Here is a 23,621-nt window from a genome sequence, read left to right on the forward strand (position 1 = left end):
AGGTGGCATGTAACCATTTCACTCCTATAAAAAGACATTAAACTCTTTAAAAATTAGACCAGCATGGGTTAATGCTAAATTAAAGTTTCTTATTAGAAGCAAACAAAACTTAAGATATAAAAACTGCTCATGTAAATGGAACGACCCTGTTTTGAAATCTACATACAAATTGATTTGCAAAAATGTCGCAGATGAAATTAAGAAAGTGAGACAAAAAGTTGAGCTTAATCTGGTAAAAAGAGCCACCAAGAATCCAAAGCCTCTCAACAGCTACATGAACAATCAACTAGCAGTCAAAGATACTATAAAGCATTAAAGGGAGCAAATGGTAAAACCACTCAAAATTCAAATGATATTGCTGATATCTTAAACAAAAATTTTCAAGCTGCATTTGTGAAAGAAGATGATGGTCCACTGCCTTCTTTTGATTTAAGAACTACTGAAAAATTCATTATGACAATTGAAGATTTTACATATGATGATGTCTATCTACGATTAAAAAACTTAAAAGGTAACAAATCAAGTGGTGTTGATAATTTACATTTAGCTATTTTAAAGAACTGTGCATCAGCCTTTGCCATTCCACTTACGTATATTTTTAAAGAATCGTTTAAAACCAGCAAACTGCCAGTGCAATTTAGATTAGCAAATATCACTCCTCTGTACAAAAAACACTGATCTCTATAATAACTGGATAGCGCATCTCTAATATCAAAATTCACGCCAAAATCGCCATATTGGAAAGCCCCAGAACAATCAAATCTGATATTTGCGATAAATTGATAAAGCGATAAGTCGAAAAACAGAACTTAAAGCTTACGGGATTAAAATTTTTGGGGCTTCCCAATATGGCGATTTTGGCGTCAAAAATAAGTTTTGCTCGGAGTTGCGCTATCTAGTTACAGTACAATCTCTCTAATTCGAATCTCCTTAATTCGAAAACCTCCGTAGTTCGACTAAATGTAAAGTCACTGTGAAATGCTCTTAAGAAACTCTTTTGTTTAACTTTCTATAATTCAAATCTCTATAGTTCGAAAACCTCTGTAATTTGATTTGATTTTTTGGACCCTTTAGTGAGAATCTCTCTGTAAATCGATTTTTTTATTTTCTGATGTGCAAAAAGTTCGTTAACCGTTAAGTTCTTTTTTCAAATTTCGAATGTTTTGAAGTTTTTGAAAAACGATAAACGTGAATTATTATCTTTTGTTTAAAAAACATCGTGGCATCAAAGAGACCGCATAAAGAAACCAATTTAAAGCGGAAACACGATGTTCTACTGGAATTGGAGAAAGGAAAAACAAATAGAGGTTTCGAATATCTTTGATATTCCACCTAACATTCTTTTAACCTGGAAAAAGAATAGAAATCTTTGACGCTTATCGTCAAGGAAATTTGACTAAACGGGTGAAGGTTGATACGTATTATCATGTCAACAAAGCTGTACTTAAATGTTTCAAACAAATGAGTTTATATTCAAAAAAGGCGATCTTCAATTACTGATTTTTTTTTTAAATAAAAAAGTTTAAAACACATAATCTCTATTGCATTTAGGCCTAAGAATCACTACTTGTTTGTTTTTTCATTTCTATTTGTAGTTTGACTAGAATATTTGAAAAAAAAATCAACTTTCTATAATTCAAAAATCTCTCTAATTCGAACTTTTATTTTTCCCCATGAAGTTCGAATTAGAGAGATTGTACTGTGACAAAAAAGACCTTAGCGGGAAACTACCGACCGGTATCACTCACCTCAATTGCATGTAAAAAAATGGAAGGTATAATAAGATGTGAACTTGAAACTTTTCTATATAAGTTCAAACTAATAAGCAAGCAACAGCACGGTTTTGTTAAAAATAAATCATGCTTAACAAATCTACTTGAAACACTTGATTTTATTTCAACCGCTTTAGAGAATGGTAAACCTGTTGATTTTATTTTTTTGGATTTTACCAGGGCATTTGACACAGTACCACATAAAATATTGTTGCTTAAACTTACAGCTTATGGAATATCTGGTCTGACAATACAATGGATTGCAGCATTCTTAAAAGAAAGAAAACAAAAAGTTGTGATAGGTGAAAATGTATCTTCTTGGGCAGAAATTACCAGTGGTGTGCCACAAGGGTCAGTAATTGGACCACTCTTATTTGTACTATTTACAAATGATTTGCCTGATACTTTAAAAAATCTAACAAAGCTATATGCTGATGACACCAAAATTATGAATGAAATGCTTTCCAGTGCATCAACTCTTTCTTTGCAATCAGATCTCGATTCAGCTTTTAAGTGGACTCAAGACTGGCTTGTGAAATTTAATATTTAAAAATGTACGGTCATGCACTTTGGCCGAAATAACAAAAAATCACCCTTTTATATCAATGAACAAAAGTTAAACATAACAGAATCTGAAATGATCTTGGAGTAATCTTCTCAAGCAATCTGAAATGGAAAAATCATGTAATAAAATGCGTAGGTAAAGCCAACCAAATGTTGGGTCGGATTAAAAAATGCTTCATTTGCTTAGATATCAGACTGCTAAGAATTCTTTATGTTTCTTTTGTGCGACACTGTTAGAGTTTGCAGAAAAAGTTTGGTCACCTATTCGAAACGGAGAAATTGAATTATTAGAGAGAGTTCAACATCGTGCAACTCGATTAATACCATCACTTAAAAAAATGAACTATGAGTATCGTCTAAAAGCTCTCGACTTGACTACCTTGACAAAAAGAAGACAACGAGGAGATATGGTTCAACTTTATAAATTCTTCAACGGTTTTAACGATTTGGAAACAATAAAAAAAATTAGTATTCAAAAAACTCAAACAAGAGGTCACAGCTTTAAATATGTCAAAGAAATCACTAAGCAAGCATGTCGTGAAAACTTTTTATTTAATAGATCGGTCAATTTATGGAATAGCTTGCCAGGTGAGTTGGTTAAAGCACAATCACTTAACAGTTTTAAAGCAGGTCTTGATTGCTGGATGAGCAGCAATTAAGCGAATTGGCTGTCATAGTGTGTTGATACCACACTCACTGGCTCACACCAGTTACAGCATTTACTAATACTAATACTAATACTAAATCATTAAATATATTTCTTATCTGGTATTTCACTAGAAATCTATAACTTCTCCTTCTGACAGTTTCTTTTTCTAACTTAAGCTGTCTTTTTTCCAAACCTCATAACACTCAATTAGTTAGAATGATATATCTTAAGCTCTTGAAAGTTAAAATTAATGAAGTTAGTTTGAGTTTTGTCAATTAAAAAAAAAAGGAATTTTAAACTTTTAGATAAATAGTGAAAAATTTTAGTTTCTTGAATTTATATAAAAATATTTTTATTGCTGAATGCTAAAATGAATGTTGTTTTTCAATTTTTATTTTTTCGATAAAATGTTTTTTTAATGTAAAATTAATGTATTTTGTTCTCTCATATAGATCCCATTTCTAAGTCTCAAAATTTTCCAAAATATCCCTAAAATATTTTAATACCTTTACAGGTTCTAAAGACAATTCATAACTTTAGATATTGAAGAGAAATAAAAGTAATCTATCAAAGATTTCATGGTGTTAAATTTAATCCACCAAATTTTAAGCATATCCTGTTTGGTAAATATAGATTATGTATAAATCCATATAATGGAAATGTGGAGTGAGAAAAATCAGAAAAGTTACTAAATATTTTATACTTTTTAACTACTTGACTTTGATCACTTTACATTGATCTATAATAAAAATCATTTTTTAGTTTTCAAAAGTTTTTTTAGTGCTTATATATCATTTCAATTTATAAGTTTGTAAAGTTTGTCTTGTAAATAGTGAAAACCAAATTATCAAAGTAATATTTAATGTTTTTGGAGTGTATTTTGTAACTGAGCCTTTTTATGTCATATGTTTGATATAATAAGTTTTTGTGTTTTGTGTTTTGAGTTATTTGAAAAGACTTACTTTTTTAGCTTTATCAAGCTATTCAGAGCTAAAACTGCAGATAATCATGAACTCCCCAGTTTTTAATTCAGAACTGCTACACATTATGGTATGGTTTTTTATGGTCATTCAAAAAAATTAATTGTTTTATTTTTTAAACACTGTGTAATTAAGTTAAACTAATTAAAGTTATATAAAGTACTAAATTGTACACTTTTTTGAGGCTGGGTACTAAAAAGTATTATTTATTGAATATTTTTCTTAAAACTCTGATAACAACTTAAATAGGACTAGTATTAAATTTTTCTCTACTTGTCTCTGTCTGTAATTTGCGATACTTATACATAATATGTGGCCCAAGTCATCTGCTTAGGTTTGTGAAGTAATTTGCATGGTTTCAATAGGTTGAAATTTAAACATAGGCAGATGTGCAGTATGTGCTAATGTTTGTTGACAATATAGAGTTCATATTTATCAACTTCTAAACCATATTTTTTGTCAATATCCTTCTTGCACAAAGTTCTAGAAGAGAGGTCTTTCTTTTCTAATTTCAGTAGAATGTGTTGTGGTGTCATGTACTGCCATCTTTGAAAAGAATCCAAAAACAATAATCTTCACAATTTACTCTCTTTGGTTTTAATATCAATTAGCAATTGATTTAATAGAAATAACGTCACTCTTTCTCAAAGAATTTTAACTTTTTTATGCAGCCTTCTACTCAATATTACTTAACATAAATGTAAAAAATTACATACTGTATATTTCTTTCAGTTTTTCTGTTATTTATTTGTTTTTATTTTTGTTTTGTTTTGTTTTGTTTTTTTTTCTACACTTATTTTTTTTTAGTTTTCTGGTTACTTAAATGATTTTAAAATGTTGCTAGATAATCCAAAGATTAGTATATCAAATATAAGGTAAAGCATTTGTAAATATTGTCTTGTAATTGATCATTGTATAATTTTTTTATATAATGAAAAAACAAAAATATTTTTTAATTAGGACATCAAAAAAAACAAAAACAAGTAACAAACCTCTGTATGGCAATCTGAAAAAAATAAAAGCAGACCAAACAGTATTAGTTCTATTTTCATAACACTGATTACATAGCATTATTCATTCAATATCTATTAGCTAATAGTTTGTAAGATAATTAATTAATAATTTATAGATCACTGTTGTACAGAAACTTTTAAAAACCACTATGAAGACTTCCAAAGAAACCCCTCTGGTGGAATGATAGTACCAAGTATCCTGATCAAAAAAATGTAAATGTTGAAAGGGTCTAATTTCGTCTGTGAAAAAAAAAGACTTTGAAATTTTATTCTATAGCACAAAATTCTAAAATGGCTGCATACAAAGTTTTTGCATTTTTACAGTAATGAAAACACTTCCTGTTAATGTAACAAACAATTTTGTGTATCTGGTGGCCAAAGCAAAAGTTATTATCAGGAGGTAAGTTATAAAATAAGAGTTATGTGTCCTTTTTTCTATTTAATCAGTGAAGATACAAATTTTAAAGTTGCAACAAAAGTATGAATTCTCACTTTAACTTTTACCCATCCCTACTGTTTTCATTTTAAATTTAACCCATCCCTACCGTTTCTTTTTGAATTTTACCTATCCCTACTGTTTCTTAAACTTGAAAATAGAAAGAAATTCTGGGAAAGAGAGTTAACAAATTTAGTCTTATGATCAACTTTTCTGAAATAGACTCATTTTGCTGGTGAAACTTTTATCTTTTCTTTCTAGTATTAATCAACCAAAATACTGAACATAATCATCAAATACACATGAATGTTAAAATGTAATTCAATTATATTTAAGATTTAGCTTTTTTTTTCATAAAATAGCTTGTTTCTTGATATAAGTTTCTTTTTAAATGCTTAAAGTTTGAGATGTTTACAAATCTAAGTTCTTGGCAAAAATGTAACACTCAAAACAAAAAAAGCAAACTATATTTTTAATATTATGAAATCTTACTTGAAGACCAAGTTGCTTAGCGTTAATAACTAAACTTTAAACTTGATAGCACTGACCTTGGCACAATTAACACTTTTGGAAAATGCCAAACACAGTTAAATCTCATGAAGATTGCAGAAAAACAGTTTATTTTCTATGTCTTTGAAAGGCAGACAGAGAGCTTACTAAATTCATCATTAAAAGAGCTCAAGAAATTCTCAAGAAAGAAATCAACTTCGCCAACCCAAGAGTCCCACATGGAACTTGTGCAAAATGTCATCTAATGTTTCAACAAAAAAATGAAGGCAAAAATGTGACATTACCAGAACTTTACAACTTCAACAGTATTCTTGTGAGGACACCAACAAGAGAACATTCGTGTGGGTTTTTTATTTGCAAAACACCTTAAATTGAAAGAAAAACATCCCATCCATGAGCAACACAACCTTTCTCAGAGTTTAAACAAAGACAAATTATGTTCAGAATGTCTTACACCTATTGGCAAAGGTCTTCCTCAGAGCTGCAACCAGTTCAGCTTTAGACAAAATTTGAGAAACTTGACTGCCAAGGATTCACTAGCTTCAGAACAGATTGCATCATCAGTTATTTCATCAAAAGATGCCTCATCACACGGAACAGTGAGACTTTCTCAAGCAAATGGAGGCCAACTTGTTAGGTGTAAGTGGATTTTATTGGAAGTTATTTTATTTATTTGATGCAAACAAACATTATACTTTTGCCTTCATCAACATTTTCTTAGGTGGTGCAAGAAGTGCAAAAAAGCTCCTAGGGGATCCTCCATCAATCACAGCAAAAGATCTAGCCCAAGTTCAAGTAAACACTGGTCTTTCAAATTCTGGCATTAAAAAACTAGCTGTTACCTTGAATCATGTCAGTGACACAAAGATTGTTGAACCAAACTTCAGAGCCAAGTTCTCTTCCCTTGGAAAAGGTCTTGCAGTACACTTCACAGAGGCACTGGCTTCACATGAAACAGAAAGTCCAAGTAGAGGGAGTTTTAGTAGCCTGATTGTTTATTGCAGAGACCTGAGTGACCTTCAAAATGAGGTTTTTCTTTCCAGAAATGTCTCTTCAAGTTACCTTACCAAGCTTGGCATTGATGTTAGATGTGGCTTTCTCAAAGTCAGTTTGGGAATTTTCCCAGATGTTGACTTGCCTCATTCTGCAACTATCAAAAGAAATCTGACTTTTTAGCAAACAATAGAAACTAGAGACAAACGACACCTGCTTGTTGCTGTCTTTGAAGACTTACAAGAGAACTATGTCAAACAGATCCTTGAGCTGGTAAATGCCAGAAAGGTGAGTTACTTCATTACCTGTGACTTAAAATTAGTTAATATAATTTGTGGCCTTCAATTATACTCAACCTCTTACCCATGCATATGGCGTGAAATTGATTCAAAGATCTGGCCAATTGTGGATCATTAAGGACTTTTGGATCAATCAGAAAATGCTTTGATGCTTTCACAGCAACTGGATCAGACACCAAAACTGCAAAGCATTTCAAGAATGTTGTTCAAGAACCTCTGACAATTCTTCCAGATTTCTCATATGCTCTGGAGCTCATCCCTTCATCTCCTTCTTGGTATTGCTAACCACCTCTTCCAAGAACTTCAAGTGATTTGGCCAAAAGCCACAGAATAACCTCATGCTCTACATTTGAAGTTCAACCCTTCCATGGCAAGCACTTTGCAGAAAATGATTGTCACAAACTGTTGAAAAACATTGACACTCTTCAAAGAATGGCAGAACAAAATTGTGCTTTTTAAGTCATGGGAATCATTGAAACTCTTTGAAAAATCAACTAAGTGGTGTCTGCATGTTTTGGATGCACTGTGGATTCATCTTACATGAAGAAAATTTGCCAACTTCAAACCTCCTTCTTGCATCTTTAAAATGTAACAGTAACACTAAAAGTTCATGCAGTTTTTTATCACATCAAGGATTTCATCATTTTTAAAGGAAAGCTACTGGGGCTTTTCAGTGAACAGGCCACTGAAGCTCTTCATCATTTTTTCAATGCCCACAAGCAAAGGATCAAGCGGCCAAAATCCCATCAAGATTATGGAAATCGATTGGAAGCCTGCCTTGTTGATTACAATAGCAAGCACTTGAATAATTCATTTCATGAAAATTTACCATTTTTATGTGTCAGAATGTTAACCATTTAATGTAAACAAGTTTATATGCATTTTTGAATTAAACATGAGTTTTTTGTGCTGTAAAAACGCAAAAAATTTTGCATGCGATCATTTCAAAATTTTGTGCTATAGAAAAAAATTCCAAAGTCAATTTTTTTTCTCAGACAAAGTTCGAACATTTCAACTTTTATATTTATTTGATCTGGATACTTGGTACTATCATTCCTCCAGAGGGTTTATTCTGAAGGCTTCATAGTAGTTTTTACTAGTTTCTGTACAATGGTAAGATAATTAGCTAATAAATCATTAGTAAATATATAAAATAATCATTAAATGTAGCAGTAATATACAATAATTGATATTTTTCAATTATGTGAATAATATTTTATAATATATTAATATTTTATAAAATGGTAAATATAATAACTAATATGTAATAATTAATATGTTATAGTTTATACGCAAAAATTTGAAAAAGCACAACCTTTTTTAAATAAAATATTACTTTTTTTTTAATGTTAAAGCAAATTAAAAGTCTCTAAAAGGAGCATTCAATGAGGTTCTCAATTAGTTCTATGTTCTGTAAAGGAATAAGATAACAATCTTATGATAAACTTTATTTCTGTTTTTTGATTAGAGGCTTAAATAAAATACCCTTTTTTTTAAGAGATTTTTTTTAGCCTTTTAATACTTGGATGTTTTATAATATTATTGATGAGTTTTTTTTTTTAATCATTTTCATTAAGTTTATAAATGTTATTAGGATGATTTAATGTTACATAAAAAGAAATTAAGCTGTTAATGGTTTTTAGTGAATTAAAAACCATTAGTCTTCTAAGCTTCATTCTATTTATGTTTGATATGATTGATCTATTTTAGTTCTGGAGTTGTAAATGTCACCGTTAGGTATGCAAAGATAAGTGATGACAATCAGTTAAAGTTTTATCAATACATGGAAAATAATTGTTACCCAACCCTTTATAAAAATCTTTGGGTTAAAAAAGTTTTGGTTTTATGCAATGGTAAATATTTAAATTTGTTAAAAATTAATTATCCAAACCTGTTAAAGTTGTTCAATCACATTATTGCTTATGTTTTTAAAAATTAGACTGCTGCATGACTGATGCAACTGGAGAAGATATATACAAAGAGAAATACACATTTAACACAACACTAGTCAACACAACCTCTTTTGTCTCATGTAAATATAATGCTGCCCTAAATAAAAATGCCACACGTTTTTGTAGCTGGAATTCTTTAAATGGAGCTTATTGGGAAGATGCTAATTTTAGTGACTGCAATCCAAATTCTGATGCCACTATGGAGTTGATTTCTTTAAGTGAAGTATGATTTTTTGTGCAGATTATTAGTTTTATATTTGGACTGTTTCAATGTTTTAGAAAGGAGAAATGTAATCAATTGATACATAAGATATCGATGTCTGATTGTATCAAGATCCATTATACTTTTAAGATTTTGAAGTCTGTGTGTTTTACTTTAAAACAAGGTTCCTACATGTGTTGGTGCAGAAATAAATAAGAGCTGATTATCTCCTGAAGTCAAAATTCAAAAACTCAACGAGATTAAAACATCCAAATCATTATTTGCTACTTATGAAGATATAGTTTTAGTATCAAATATTCTTGAAGATGTTTTTATGAAATCATCTGCAAAGTTAAATGTAAGTAGTTTTTTTTTTTTTTTACAATTCTTTTTTAAGTTGGATTGCGGCTTGAAAGTGAGTTTCATCTATTGTATTTAACAAAAATTTTCTATTCATCTTTTTAACTTTAATTTTGAATTCGTTTTAACAACAAATCTGAAATAAGAATGATTTTTGACCTGACTATCTTGTTAGTTCCGAAACTGTCATTAAATTTAAAAGTTCATTAAAATTGATCCCAAGATGAAAATACATGTGTTTGATTTTTTCAGAATGAAAAATTTAAATTTGAGAAAAAATTTCTTTGTTAAGATATGCACTCTCTGTTGATATATTTGGTACTAATTGGCTTACTCAAGTATATGATGAAAAGTTGCTCATCATTTTCAAACAGCTTTTGTTAATCATCATGAAAAAAAAATTTCTATGTTTTTCAGATTTTTACACTTAACAATAATCTTAGGATTCTTCTAATGTTTGATTAGTATCATTTGTTAAAATAACAAAATAACCCTATTGTTATTTTAAATTTTCAAATAAGCTTTTTTAATTTGAAGTTTAAGTAAGCTTTTTAAAATTTTTTTAAGTTTGAGATTAAGATTTATTAATGCATGGTGATTATTTGAGGTTCAAATGAGTTTTGAGGGATTTACTAAAGATGGCATTGCTGTCATTACATTGTATCAGATCATCTTGTAACTATAGTCATGTTAAAGTTTTATCATTTCCCACCAAAAATTATTACATATCATGTTGCTGAAGAGCAAGCAACATTCTTTCTTTCTGCTCTAATCTTGTCAGCTGGTGGACATCAGTTGCAATGTGAAGCTTAAGGGGAATATGTTCTATCAATAAAAACAGTTGAGTAATGGTTCTGGGATTTTAAAAGTGGCAGTACAAATATTAGAATACAGATGGAGGCTAGTAAAGTTTGAATTCTCTGAGTTGGAGGTGTTATTGGACTAAGATTCATTTCAAGCCAAAAAGATGCTTGATGAAACCTTTGAAGTAACTCCATAAGCAGTTTCAAACCATCTCAAAGTCATGTGTATGATGCATGTTTCAGAAATTGGGTTCTGTATAAACTCAAGCCGAGAATCATCAAACCTACTTTTTTCATATACCAAATATTTGTCCCAAAAGCAAAATTAGACAAGTTTTTTAGTTAAATCTTGACAAGGAATAAAAAATGGATCCACAACAAGTAAAACGCCAAAAATTGTGGATAAAACCCAGCCCAACTTTTAATAGAAAAACCAGATACTCATGACAAGAAGCTAACAATGTTCATCTATCATGAGTGAATCCATTTTAACAAACCATCATTGGGGAATTTAACCAACCCCAATGATGTGATTTGGCTGTATATTGAAGATCAAACACCCCCAAGTAACAATACAAAGTGATTTGTCAGCACAACTTTTATGCTCAGTCACATGTCTTGTTATCTCAGCATTAATACTCAGTCACATGTTGAAAAGTTGTCAAGGTCATTTTTGAGGCACTTTAAATGAAGTTCTCCCCAACTTACTGCATTCACCAGATATTGCTCCTCCTGACGTCCAGTCAATTTTTTCAATGCATATTATTTGAAAGACAGGGATAAGTTGTCAAAAATGGACATCATTTGAATAGAATACTTTGTAAAAATATTTATGAATAAGGGTTAAAAGTTACAAATATGAAAATATCCAAAACACAATTGTACACCCAACATAACTTTTTTCTGGCTTTTTAAGTGAGATCTTAATAAGAGTAATTGATACTAGTTATTTTACAATCAGCTTAAATCTTTAACTTCTTGTTTAAAATGAAATAAAAGTGGTATACTCATTGTAACTTTTTTTTAAAAAAGAAAGCCTGAAAGTATTCTGTTATTTTATATGTGCAAACACAAGTGTTAACAAAAACAAAGGGTATTGTTTTTGTTTTTTTCTATTAGGTTACAGCTGACATTTTTCATATGGTTAACATGATTTTATCAACTGATAGCTCTTTGGTTATTTTAGCCCAAAACATTAACAACTCTTCTAGAAAAATCTTAGATGTTCTTCATTTATTAGCCAATGAAATTACTGAGGAAGTTCAAAAATTGAAGTTACGTTATAAAAAATACTCATACAAACATTTTACCTTAACTATTGCTCCTGCAAAACATGCCAATACTTTCATTCAAGTTAACAGCAAGGGGGAGAAAGATCCCAGTGTAAACATAATGGATGCAGTTTCAACTTGCAATCAAAAAAGTAAAATGTTTTAATGCATTTGTTTATCCCTGATGAATGTTTTTGATTATTGTTCTAAGTTTAATCATTATATAACTTGAGATGAATTATTGATTTCTCGCATTTGTTCCAAAATAAGTACCAGTTCTTATGAAACTAAGTAGCTTCTTCTTATAAAAGTGCTTAAACTTAATTAATTTTTTTTCAGATTTATTTTTATCGTTTGATGCTTGAAGTATATTTGTGATTTTTCACATTTTTTAATTGTAATTTTTTGACTTTTTTAAAAAAATTATTATGGCTGAGATTTTTCTAGAGTTTTAGGATCTAGCTTGCTTTCTTTACTTAGCAGTTGAATGGAATGCTTCTGTATTTATTCCCAGAAGTGCACTAAGCCTTCAAGAAAATATTCTGTTCTCTTTTGCATTTGAGAAACCTTCCTTTTTCTTATCAAATAACAACACTGCATCTTTACATTTTAATCAAGGTGAGGAAAGGAAGAATGGTACTGGAGCTATTGTTGGCTCCATTATTTCTGCAAGTGTTTTTAATAATTCAGTTAAAAGCCTCAAAAATCCTATTAAATTAACTTTCAAGAAAGTTGATCATAAGAACTTGAATGGATATTTGGATTGCTACTTTTGGAACATAACTTTAGGTAAGATAGAAAATGTTTTCCAAGTTTTCAACAACTTAATATCAGTTGTTTTGTTTTTAAAATAAATTTGTTGGTTAAATATTTTAGAAAGCTGGTCTAATGCTGGTTGCCAAAAGGTTTTTGAAAATAGTTTGAAAGTAGTGTGTGAATGTGACCATCTTACAAATTTTGCACTTATAATCGATACATCACAACATGGTTATAATCCTTTAGCACTGAAAATCATGACTTGGGTCGGAAACGTCATTTCCTTAGGAGCATTGCTGTTATCAATATTGGCTTTGGTGTTGTTTAGGTCAGTTTTTGTTTTTAATTCTTTCAATTTTTATCATTTGAAGAAGTTTTTTCATTTTAAAATATAGCTTACATTTTAGTATGAACATAAGTTTTGGGCAATAAATGTTTTATGAGTAACTTAAAGTAGTATCAAAGATTTGTTAAATTTTTTTCCAGCCATGGTTTAAAATATTTGCAGCTGATGTTTATTGAGCTGATAAGAAACAAAGATTATTATAAAAAATTTATCTGGCAAAGGCTAATAAAGTTTGAAAAGATAAGAAAGAGGTTTAAACCCACCATATTTTAATAAATCTTATAAAACTGCAATTAGCCCTTAAAAGTTATTAAATAACCCCGAGTTGAGTTTTTACCGTGGGCTAAGTTGGTATTAAAGCTGGAAAAGGTTGCTGATTGTTTGCTGAGCTGAGCTAAATAAAAAATGAAAAGAAAAAAACGCTTCAAAAGTTACCGGTAGTACAGCTAATACTTCGCTACATGAAAATCTTAAAAAATGTTTCACTGCATCAAACAAAAAATGTCATAAACAATTTTCTCTTTATCTCTATTTAAATTCTTATTTCTAAGAGAAATCTATTACTTATTTTATTATAACTCTGTAATAAAACTATTATAAAGTTATTAATTTGTCGTACGTTTGTTTTAAATTTGTTGTAAATTTTTCATGCATATTCTGGACTTAAAATTAAAAATGGCTATAGTTGGATTTTCAAACACAGTCTCATGCCATGTGTTTGCTGTCAGTTCAGTAAGAATATATTGAAAGATAAAGATTGTGAGCCAATGGTGAAATTTAATAAAGTTTTAAGAATTTCGCATCAAGCTCTAACGCAAAAGAAAATCCAAATGTACCGCTGCTCCATTCTTCAGTTTCTAGTATGAACCATTGTGTGGCAAAGTAGAAATTATTTGCCATTAATGAGGTACATTTGATGCTTATTATACTCAACTAAGTGTTTGATTGACTTGGTTTGGTTCTGAGCACTATTCCAGATATAAGAATTTTGAAGTTTGTCGTTGTTTCGTCGGTAAATCTATAAATGTAGGTGAAGAAGTTAATTAGCAGAATTATTATACAAACGAATTTGGAATAGACTTATTTCTATATAAAGAAAGTTTGTCTTTTTTACTTTAAAAATGATCTTTTGTAAAACGTTTAGACGTTCATCCCAACATTAGAATTTTTTTTTTTTTTTACAGAAAACGGTGTCGACAACTTTCCCTAAAAATTCATCTTCAACTGTGCATTTCATTAACGGGGCTGATTGTGATATTTCTTGCTGGAGCAGAGCGTAGGTCGAAGCATATGAACAGCTGTCGTGTTATTGCTGGATTACTGCAGTATTTTATCCTAACAACGTTTCTTTGGACTGCAGTTGAAGCTGTGAGCTTATATAAAAACCTTGTGACAGTGTTTCACTCCGTGGATCCTATTAAGTTCATCCGCATAGCATCACTACTTGCTTGGGGTTAGTTTTTTTGTTGGTTTGTTAGATTTTGTGTAAAGGAAATAGGTGAACTAACAAAAATAAACCCAACAGTCGTCCTAATCACGAGCCTTTTTCCGTTGCCAAATACCCTTAGTTTTCTTTTACTTTCCAGGTGTTCCATTATTGATCGTTGCAATTTCTGCAGGTGTTGCAAGAGGCTCATTTGGCGATTGTGATTTGTATGCGAAACACTTTTTTTTTTTGTTTTATTTTTGTTTTTATCTCTGCGTTTACTGATCGAAAGCAGTAACAGTAATTCATTTTAATGATGGTCTATAACATTAAAAGTATATTTCGCTTATAGATGTCTTTTACGTGGAAACGCGTTCTATTTTGGTGTGTTAACTCCAATATCGGTAATACTAGTTTCAAACTTTATTGTTCTCGTTTTGGTTATGATATCATTAAGTACTCGAAGAGTAGAAAAGATTGTAACGAACCAGGCAAAAATAGGAATTTATAGGCGCATACTTAGGTCATCTCGCAATGCCTTTGCACTTAGTACTTTACTGGGTTTAAACTGGCTTTTTGCTATTGTTGCTGTAGGTATGTTTTGGTTTAAAATAGTTATTGTAGCTTTTTTCATGCTTACTCGCTAACATAGGTGATAATGTGTCATACATACAAGAGCGGAAAAGGTTTTTTTTTGTTTGCTGTTTTGTTGTAAGTTAGCATCTCCAAAACGTCAGATGATAACTGATATTTTATATTGTTTATAAATTCATAAGTTCTTTTTAATAAATTTTATTTTGTTCTCTTAGGAGATGCGATGGAATTGTTTCAATGGCTATTTTGTATTTTAAATAGCTTGCAGGGCCTATTTCTGTTTGTTCTATACATTGTACGTAATGATGACTTAAAAGAACAGGTGCTTACTTCATGGAAATCACTGTCAATAAGTTCTCGGAGTAAAAGTTCATCCTATAGTTTTACAAATGGTAAATTATGTTTTTATTTTGTCTTTATTGTCATTAGAGAAGTATTTGCTTTTATATGTTTATGTTGTAAATTTTATTTCCAAACCTTTTTTTTTTTTTCGCTCATTATATAGAAGCATTCACTGACTCATCAAATGACTCAAGTGTTCCTGCTATCAAGTCTTCAAACATTGAGCTGAAGAAGTTGTCAAACTTGAAGTCAATTTGAATTATATCACATTGCGTAACTTTCTTTATATCCAATATCAAATATAAGCTTCTATTAATATTTACCATGATAACTGCAGTTGATGCTTTGTAAGATTTATGCTGTCAATATTATGTAAAGTATAGGGCAGCATGTTAACTATGTAATTTATTTCATAGCGTGCTGTGTAAATTAAAGTGTAGTGCATTAATTACATGAATTTTGTTGCCTTTTGATTTCAAATTTTTTTTATTTTTTTTCGTAACTTGACTAGTTTAATTTTTTTTTTTATTTAGTTTAATATTGTGTCAATCTATTAAGTTTTTTAAAGTTCAAATTTTAAAATCTGGTTTGATGCTTTCTTATATTCCAGTCTACAATATAATAAGAACATTTACAACAGGTAATGTTTTTAATCTCTTGGTGCTTTAACCTTAATTAAAATAACTGGAAAGTTTGGTAAACATCTTCAAATTTCGAAAGAAAGTCTTGTTTCCCATTTTTCAGTTATTAGGAACCACGAGCAAATCATCCCGTTTTATGCTCACTTGTTGTATGTCGCAGAATAGTCTTGGTTTAGTCAAGGACGTATTAATAGATGGACATTCAACGCATTGTTAAAGATCAAAGGTGCCGCCAATTAGCCTTAAAAACTATGCGTGTTACCGTCAATTTTCTAAATTCATGATACAGATATTCCGACTTCTACCCGTCAAATTTACGTCAAAAAACCTCCTTCAGTAAACCCATTATAATTATAAGTTTACTGAAGCTTATCGTTATAAAAGACAAAAATATTAATCAAGAATAGTTCACAAATCTAAAAAAAGTTGATTTAAGCTATGAACTTTGCTTAATAAAAATTTAACTGTGTTTAAACTTTGACGTCTAAAACTAGGCTTTTGCAAAAAGGTTATATATGGTTGACTAGAATGGATAGAGTAAAGTGAAACAAATTTTCCTTGTTAAATTGAAATTGCTATGATATAGTTTAAAGGTCGAAAAAGAGATTTTTAGTATTCTTTTGACCCCACTCTCAGATTATGCTTCCCACTTTTAGGTTCAAATCAGAGAGTATTTCTTATTTTTGTCGGAAATGTCGAACTTATTTGCCTCGCTTTTTTTTTCTCTTGAATTTTGTGTTTTTTTTTTGGCGAACGTCCTAGTTATAAACTTTCTTATTTTCGATACCTAAAGCGCATTTTGTCTAAAGGTATTATAACTAAAAGCATCTTAAATTTCATAAAAAACTATTGATTTCAGAAGTTGGAAAGAAATATTAAGTATGTATTTTTAATGAGCATTTTTGATAAAGCAATTTTAAACAGTCAGTCATCTAAAGGTACTTTAACTTATAATGATCTTATTATTCTTATTATTTTTGTTGTTGCTAATAGTAACAACATGATAATAAAAATAATAAGACCATTCCTTTCGTTGCATATTCTTGAGCCTTCTACAAGTGATGTACAACCTTACTTTTAACCTTTTATAGATATATCAAAAGAAGTAATCTTATATTCCTATCTATTATCTTATTACTGGATAAATAATGAGTCTTCAAGAGGAATATTTAAAACATTTATGTGAAAAGTGTGGCTGCATAATAAAACAGAATAGTCACTATCAGTTAAAACCTGTTGTTATCTTTTAACAAGCAACTCTTAGTTTTTAAAAACTGGATAAAATCTCAGGCAATCAAAAATTTCATCTTAAATATTTATGCAAATCATGTTACATGGTCTTATGCAGGTTAGATTTAAAATCAAAAAAAGGCTTTGAAGCTGAGAGGAATGGTAAATTCTTCACTTTTTCTAAACACAAAGAAACCTGTGATGTATGTAGCACACTCACAAGAGTTGGAAGAAATAAAAAAGTATGTGTGATAAGTATTCATCAACAGTTAAAAGTTTTTGCATCAAAACATGGTTTTGACTGTTACAATGAATATAACAAAAATTATTTTGTAATACTTAAAATCAATAGTTATCGCCAGTCAAATGGCATGTGGAGACTAATTGTTTTAAATCGTGAAGTGCCATCAGCCAATAATGTTAACAAATCTCTTCCAGATCTACTAAATCTTCAATCTGCTAGTATCATATTCTCCAACATTTCATCCATAAACATCTGTAAATGTAATAATGACTTCCACTATCTTTTTTTCTAATCAGAAATAAATTTTCTGATTTTATAAATTTCCGAAGCACATCAAATGAGGATGTTGGAATAATTGAAATGAAAGAAGGCAATACAGTTAAAAACTTTAAAATCATTAGACATAAAGATTGTTCATTAATATGTTCAGATGTCTGTTGTGATTTTAGTACCATCTACCATACTAACTTGCCTGTAATGGAATCCAGGTTAAAGAGTAACAAAAGTCAATCATCTATTACCTTTAACTAGCCATTTTTTAACTGTGTACATTTTCTTACACCAGTAAATTTAAGAAATGTATTAAGACAACTTGCATTTTTCTATATGGAAGTTCAATAGTACATTGCAACAATTTACTGTTTTGAATAGTTTCAAAAATCAAAATTAAGAATTATTATAATATTTTCATAATCTGGGAGTATTTGCAAATATAAATTAGCACCAGTTTAGACGTTAAGTTCCACAACATGTGAGTGTAAACACACCTTTAGTGCCAATGTAACATTTCTTTTCATCCTTTTTGAAATTCGATTCTTTAAGATATTTATTGTGACATTTCGGATAGGTATATTTAGTTATTAAGCGTTCTTCTGTTTTTTTCTGCATTTTGGTTTCTTCTTCTACAATCAGCTTCTTTGTAGGAATTGCTAGTGTATGAGCTCCAATTCAAAATCCTCTGATAACAAGTTCGCTAACTCTTCAAGATCTCAATAAAATCATTCACAACTATTTCAATTTTGTTATCAATATTTTCAAGCAAAAAAGAATGATCTTCTTGATTAATATAGAAGTTTCCTGTCATACTCATATTATGTATCGCTGCTCAGAAAATTATTTTTAAAAATATTTTATTGGATAGTCGAGGCCATCTTTTTTCCGACGTCGAAAAAAATAAAAGTACTCCCCAGTTTCGCAATTATCACCTATCGTTTCGCTTTTGTTATCTAAACAATACCGTTACACGCGTATCTTTTTTATAAAACAATGCGTTGAACGTCCATCTATTAATAGGTCCTTGGTTTGGTAGAACTAGATAAAATACCTGCTGTAGCAGAACTAAAATATCACTGTTCGCTATCGGTTTTAAACAAGCAGTGATTATTTATTGATGATTAACAGGCAATACCTTGTGGTTCGTTGAAGTTAGTGTTGTCATTGATTATCAACAATTTTTTTTGTTATGCTTAAGGGGGTCCTATACCATCAAACTTGTGTCGCTGACGTTTGACCTTAAAACACTTTTTACTGCATATAATAGGATGTCCAGGTATAAAAAAAGAAAAAAAACCAAAAAAATTTGAAAAAGTTTTTTTACGGGGTTAATAAACCATGTTGGAACCCGAAATACCCCAATTACTGTTTCCTTAATAACTTTTAAACCATATTTACTTATTAAATAAAATTTTACAAAAAGTTTTTTATTACTATGAAGAACAATTTGAACTAAAATCAATAAAATTTATTGAGTAGTTTATATTTTATAGATAAAAGACCATTTATATCAAAAAGTGACTATAGTTATGTTAGTTCTTATATCAAAATTTCAAAAAATACAAAGTAAAAAACTTTCATTTTAGTTCAGGTTGTAGATCAAACTTAAATGAATAACTTGGGAAATTTTTAGGTCAAATTGTAAAACCTAGGAGATTTTATTCTGGAAACGGTGACTAAAAATAGGCAAAAATCAAAAACTGAGAAAAACAAAAATAAGAAAATAAATAGAAAATAACAAGTATCAAAATAACATCACACATAAAAAAATCAATATGCTCCAGTTATATAAGACTCATAGTCATTTGTGTTTGTCTGTTCATCAATAAAACCCTTTCTTTTAGCTCTTAAAACTTTTCTTTGCTTTTTATAGGAACTACTTGACTTCTTGTTAGCTTTTTTTATTCTACATAAATCTCGTTTTGGACCATTTATGCAAAATGAAGCTCCAGGAGTAATGTTTAAAAATTTAAATACATTATGAAGCCCATTAAATCCATCATTAAAATGAATAACTGCTGAACAAACACCAATTTTAATTATTTTTTGACTGCAATATTGATTTTTAGGGCATCGAGACCAAATCATTGCATTAAGTGATTCATTGACATTCTGGGTCATTCCATGCAAACATTTAATCAATAAACTATTGGTACTTAGGTCCATAAAAGTTTATACTTTCATATACTGGTTATACTTTCATTAGCAGCAGTCATGTATGAATCTAACATTTTGTTGTTAATTTCGTTATAAGCTTTGAGATTTATAGGATCTGTTAAACTTAGTATACGCGAAAAGGTCTGAATTGATGCAAGACCTTTGCCAATTTCTCGAAGTGCCATAACACATCTAGTGTTAATGTCAAAACATTTTTGACCACTTTTATTTGGTAAAATAATTTCTTTAGAGGTAAAAATATTTTTACTCCATTGACAATAAGTACAGGAAAGTCTCAGTTTATTTGCCCATCCTTTCTTTTCTGTTGTTTAAATTTTGAGTACATAATCCCATTTGATAACATTCTGGGCAAACTGAATACAAACATATTGTTTCTGCCAAAATATTAAAGTCTATTAGCAAATAAGATGTATTCAAATCTGCTTCCTTCACGTTATTATTTTTCAATTTTAAACCACTTGCTGAACATGGAGCTTCATTTATAATGATTTCTGAGGTAGGAATTGAATTATTTATTGTTTTTGGTGGAGCAACTACAAATCGATTTCCATGAAATACTCTTTTTAAAGGTTTGTAACCTGACTTTCTTCGACCCATAACAAAATTTTAACTGCAGTACCAATTTACTAAATTCAAACAAATTAAATGAAGCACAAGGTTAATATAGTTTTGTTCTTACAAAGTATAGCCAAAAAATGAGTTTGAAAGTTGGCAAACTATACTTTAAAAATGCTGCGTTAACATTTTCAAACATTCATTTTAGCAGTGGGTAAAAAAGATCAGAGGAAACTTTTTTAATTTTAACCCTCCGTCGGGCGCAACTGATCTAACAGGCACATGCTTCATTCATTTGTTACTTTCTCCACACCGCACTATGCATCGCTAAGCGGAAATAGGATTTTGTACATATTTTTTAGTGATTTTTCATATTTAAACTTTTTAAGTTTTTTCTTTTTGCATTCAATTTTTAATTCTCTATAAAAAAAAAATCATTTTTAGTTTTTTTAAACTTTTGACATCTTAAGGGTTTTTTTAAGGTTTTAAAAAACTCGCTTTTTTGTTAAAATCCTTTCAAAATATATGATAAGTGTAGAATTTCTATATTATTTTTATGCGAAATTAAAATAATAATGTATTTAATTGAATGTAAAACAAGAAATAGAAAAAAAAGGTTTTTGAATAGCATTTTTTTGCTGATTTTTTTATTTCTTAAACATTGATTAATTTAAGCATGTGGTCACAGAGGTCGCCTCGTTTTTTTTAAATAAAATATAGCTACTGCAAATCGACTTTACTGCCATGCAAAAAAATTGAGGCGACCTCTGTGACCTCATGCTTTAAAATCATTTTTACTACTGTGAGTTTTATTAAAAACCGACTAAATTCTGTGAAGTAAATGAAAATTCCGAAGTTCAATAACATACGGTAAGTTTTTATTTGGTTCAGTTTTACCTTGCGATGGTTTTTATAAATTATCAAAATGGCTTGATTCACTCATCGTCAACTTTTAACACATACATTTCCAGAGCAGGTGAAATATTCAGAAACTGAAGTAAAATATAGTCTCTTCAATATGATCAAACATTCAGTTTCTAGAGAGTTTGAGTATCTTTTGGAGTATGAAGATAATTCTATTAAAGTTTTAGCACAGGAGGAACGTGATAACATGTTATTTGCAAAGTGGGTGGTGATGGTCAGAGTGACCAATCTGAATTTCAGAATGCAGCAACTATGAAGAGAGGTGTGGATGATTCCACTGTGTATAGTAAAGTGTTTGTACTGTTGGAGATTAGAAGTGGAAAAAAGATACTATGGAAAAATTGTAATCCAAATAGTCCAGATGCAACCCGTCATCTTATGTTTTGTTTTTCCAAAGAGACTGCTAGTTTTATTCAAGAGAAGTTTGAACATTTACAAAATGAAATTTTGTCTTTAGAGAATATTAAAAGTAAACTTATACTTCATGACAATACTTTTGTTATAAATTCAAGTTTGTCAACTATTTATACCACAATGAATGATGGTAAAACACTTAATGCTGTGGTATCAAAAATGCTTTAAAAAATATTGCATCTCAGTGCTGTCATGTATGTCAAGCAAGTCCTAAGGAGTTTAATTTGGAAACCATTTGGAATAAAGATAAAAATGCAGACAAAAATATATTGAAACTTGGAATATATTGAAATCTTCAATTGTGGATATTCAGCATGGAGTTAGTTTTTTTTTAATACTGCTTGCAAACTTCCAGCAGTGAAACAAGGAAGAAAAATAGCAGCAAAAAATGGCCAAGAATTTATTGAAAACAAAAAAAAAACTCCAGCACTTATTCAAAATACAATTAAAAATAAGGGTATCTTTTGTCAGGAAGGGAAGTTGTACATCCAACACTGGCAATGTTGCACGAAAATTCTTTAATAATCCATCTGTGACTGGAAGAATACCACTATGATGAAACTATTTAGGGACCTGCTCATTGATATGAATAGTACAACAGCAAGACCGGATGTGAAAATTTTCAAGCAGAAATCTGAATGTCTGTTTGGTCTCATTTCTAATGATCAGTTTTTAAAAACCATTCCAATGTCACAGTCTTTGCATAGAATGGTAGTTCATGGTGTTTCTTTTATTAAATATTTTAAGTATCCAATAGGTTCTTTGTCTGAGAGTGCCATTGAAGCCAGGAACAAAGCCAACAAAACTGCATGAGTACGTCATGCACGTTTAACTTCTTTTGCTGAAAATACTAGGGATACAGCTAATTATTTATTTATGACATCTGATATGTACCTATACTGTAAGAAAAACAAAATGCAAGAGGTATTAAGGCTATACTGCAAGAAGATTAAGCTGATAACTGTTCTTAAGGTAAATATTGGAGAAAGCTATGTATATCTTAAATTTAAATATTTAATGTTATCGTTTAATTTTATTAATGATACATTTTAGGTGCTGGTGGTAGCCAATCTGATATTTTTGAGATCTTTTCACATAATCAACACAGCATGTTTTTTTATGCTTGAAAAAAAAACAAAAAACTAATTGTTAGAAAAGTTGAAGCATAAGAATCCCAAACTTTTATGTTTGAGGAAAAGTTGCATCAATTGGCCTCAAATTGACTCAATTTTGCCATGTTTTTGTTTTCCTCAAAGATGTGTCTAAAGTCCTATTTCTACTTAGTGATGCATAGTGCAATTCTTGAAGGCTTGTTGTAGATATTAAATTTGCTCCACATAAAGATTGCTGAGACATGTTTAGAATGAAAATTTTAATTATATTTCAATTATATACATTTATTACAGTGAATACAGTTTTTTCTTGAATGTAAAATTGTTAAAATTAGAATTTGATAGATAATTTCTATAATAAATAGTTTATATCTTAAACTATACTATTTTTTACAATAACAAAACTTTTTAAAATTTTAGTGTTTGTTGTTAAATAATTTTAGGAAGTCAAAGAGTAATGGTTCATATTAAGAAAAGAAATCAAGGAAGCATCATTAAACCATGCAGCTGTAATTGATAAGCGACTTTTAAAAAAAGGCTATTCTCATAGCCACATATTGTTAAAAACCTATTTTAGCATCAGAACCTTGATTCTGCATTTGAGGGGAATGGAACTTCTGGAGTATTTATTTCACTTTTATTTATAATAAAATATTTCTGCTATTTCCTTTTTTATTTAACATGAAAATATAAGTTGGAGACTAAAAATGCCTGTAACCCCTAAAAAAGATAAATTGATATATCAGATTTAGAGTTTAAAATATCAAAAACTATCGGTTTTA

The 23,621-nt window shown here is 29.6% G+C and overlaps 2 protein-coding genes and 1 long non-coding RNA gene across 5 annotated transcripts; all 3 read left to right on the top strand.

The window, feature by feature from the left end:
* The first annotated feature begins 1,742 nt into the window (after positions 1-1,742).
* On the top strand, positions 1,743-9,728 carry LOC149885725 (uncharacterized). 3 transcript variants are annotated; one of them, XM_090093384.1, is made up of 6 exons: positions 1,743-2,924; positions 3,956-4,035; positions 4,773-4,840; positions 8,927-9,069; positions 9,156-9,391; positions 9,555-9,728. In XM_090093384.1, the coding sequence occupies exons 1-6, from the start codon at positions 2,507-2,509 to the stop codon at positions 9,591-9,593; spliced, it is 984 nt and encodes a 327-aa protein (XP_089949510.1). In that variant the 5' UTR covers positions 1,743-2,506; the 3' UTR covers positions 9,594-9,728. The 3 variants fall into 3 exon arrangements, with proteins under 3 accessions (XP_089949510.1, XP_089949511.1, XP_089949512.1); XM_090093385.1 differs by lacking the exon at positions 1,743-2,924 and adding an exon at positions 3,498-3,608; XM_090093386.1 differs by lacking the exons at positions 1,743-2,924; positions 3,956-4,035; positions 4,773-4,840 and adding an exon at positions 5,095-5,378 and having other exon boundaries at positions 9,555-9,693.
* On the top strand, positions 9,613-15,748 carry LOC145184102 (adhesion G protein-coupled receptor E3-like). The gene is made up of 9 exons (XM_090093383.1): positions 9,613-9,728; positions 11,653-11,956; positions 12,423-12,593; positions 12,681-12,888; positions 14,091-14,359; positions 14,493-14,559; positions 14,685-14,926; positions 15,142-15,318; positions 15,432-15,748. Exons 1-9 carry the CDS (start codon positions 9,705-9,707, stop codon positions 15,524-15,526), a joined length of 1,557 nt encoding a protein of 518 aa, XP_089949509.1. The 5' UTR covers positions 9,613-9,704; the 3' UTR covers positions 15,527-15,748.
* Positions 15,749-21,085: 5,337 nt separating this feature from the next.
* On the top strand, positions 21,086-23,217 carry LOC149885726 (uncharacterized). The gene is made up of 2 exons (XR_016454473.1): positions 21,086-22,699; positions 22,781-23,217. It is a non-coding gene; the product is annotated as an uncharacterized LOC149885726 (long non-coding RNA).
* The last annotated feature ends 404 nt before the right edge of the window (positions 23,218-23,621 follow it).

Source organism: Hydra viridissima, unplaced genomic scaffold, assembly GCF_058129835.1.
Source record: "Hydra viridissima isolate aposymbiotic clone 2 unplaced genomic scaffold, HvirCarnegie_v1 scaffold_7, whole genome shotgun sequence".
Lineage (NCBI taxonomy): Eukaryota > Metazoa > Cnidaria > Hydrozoa > Anthoathecata > Hydridae > Hydra > Hydra viridissima.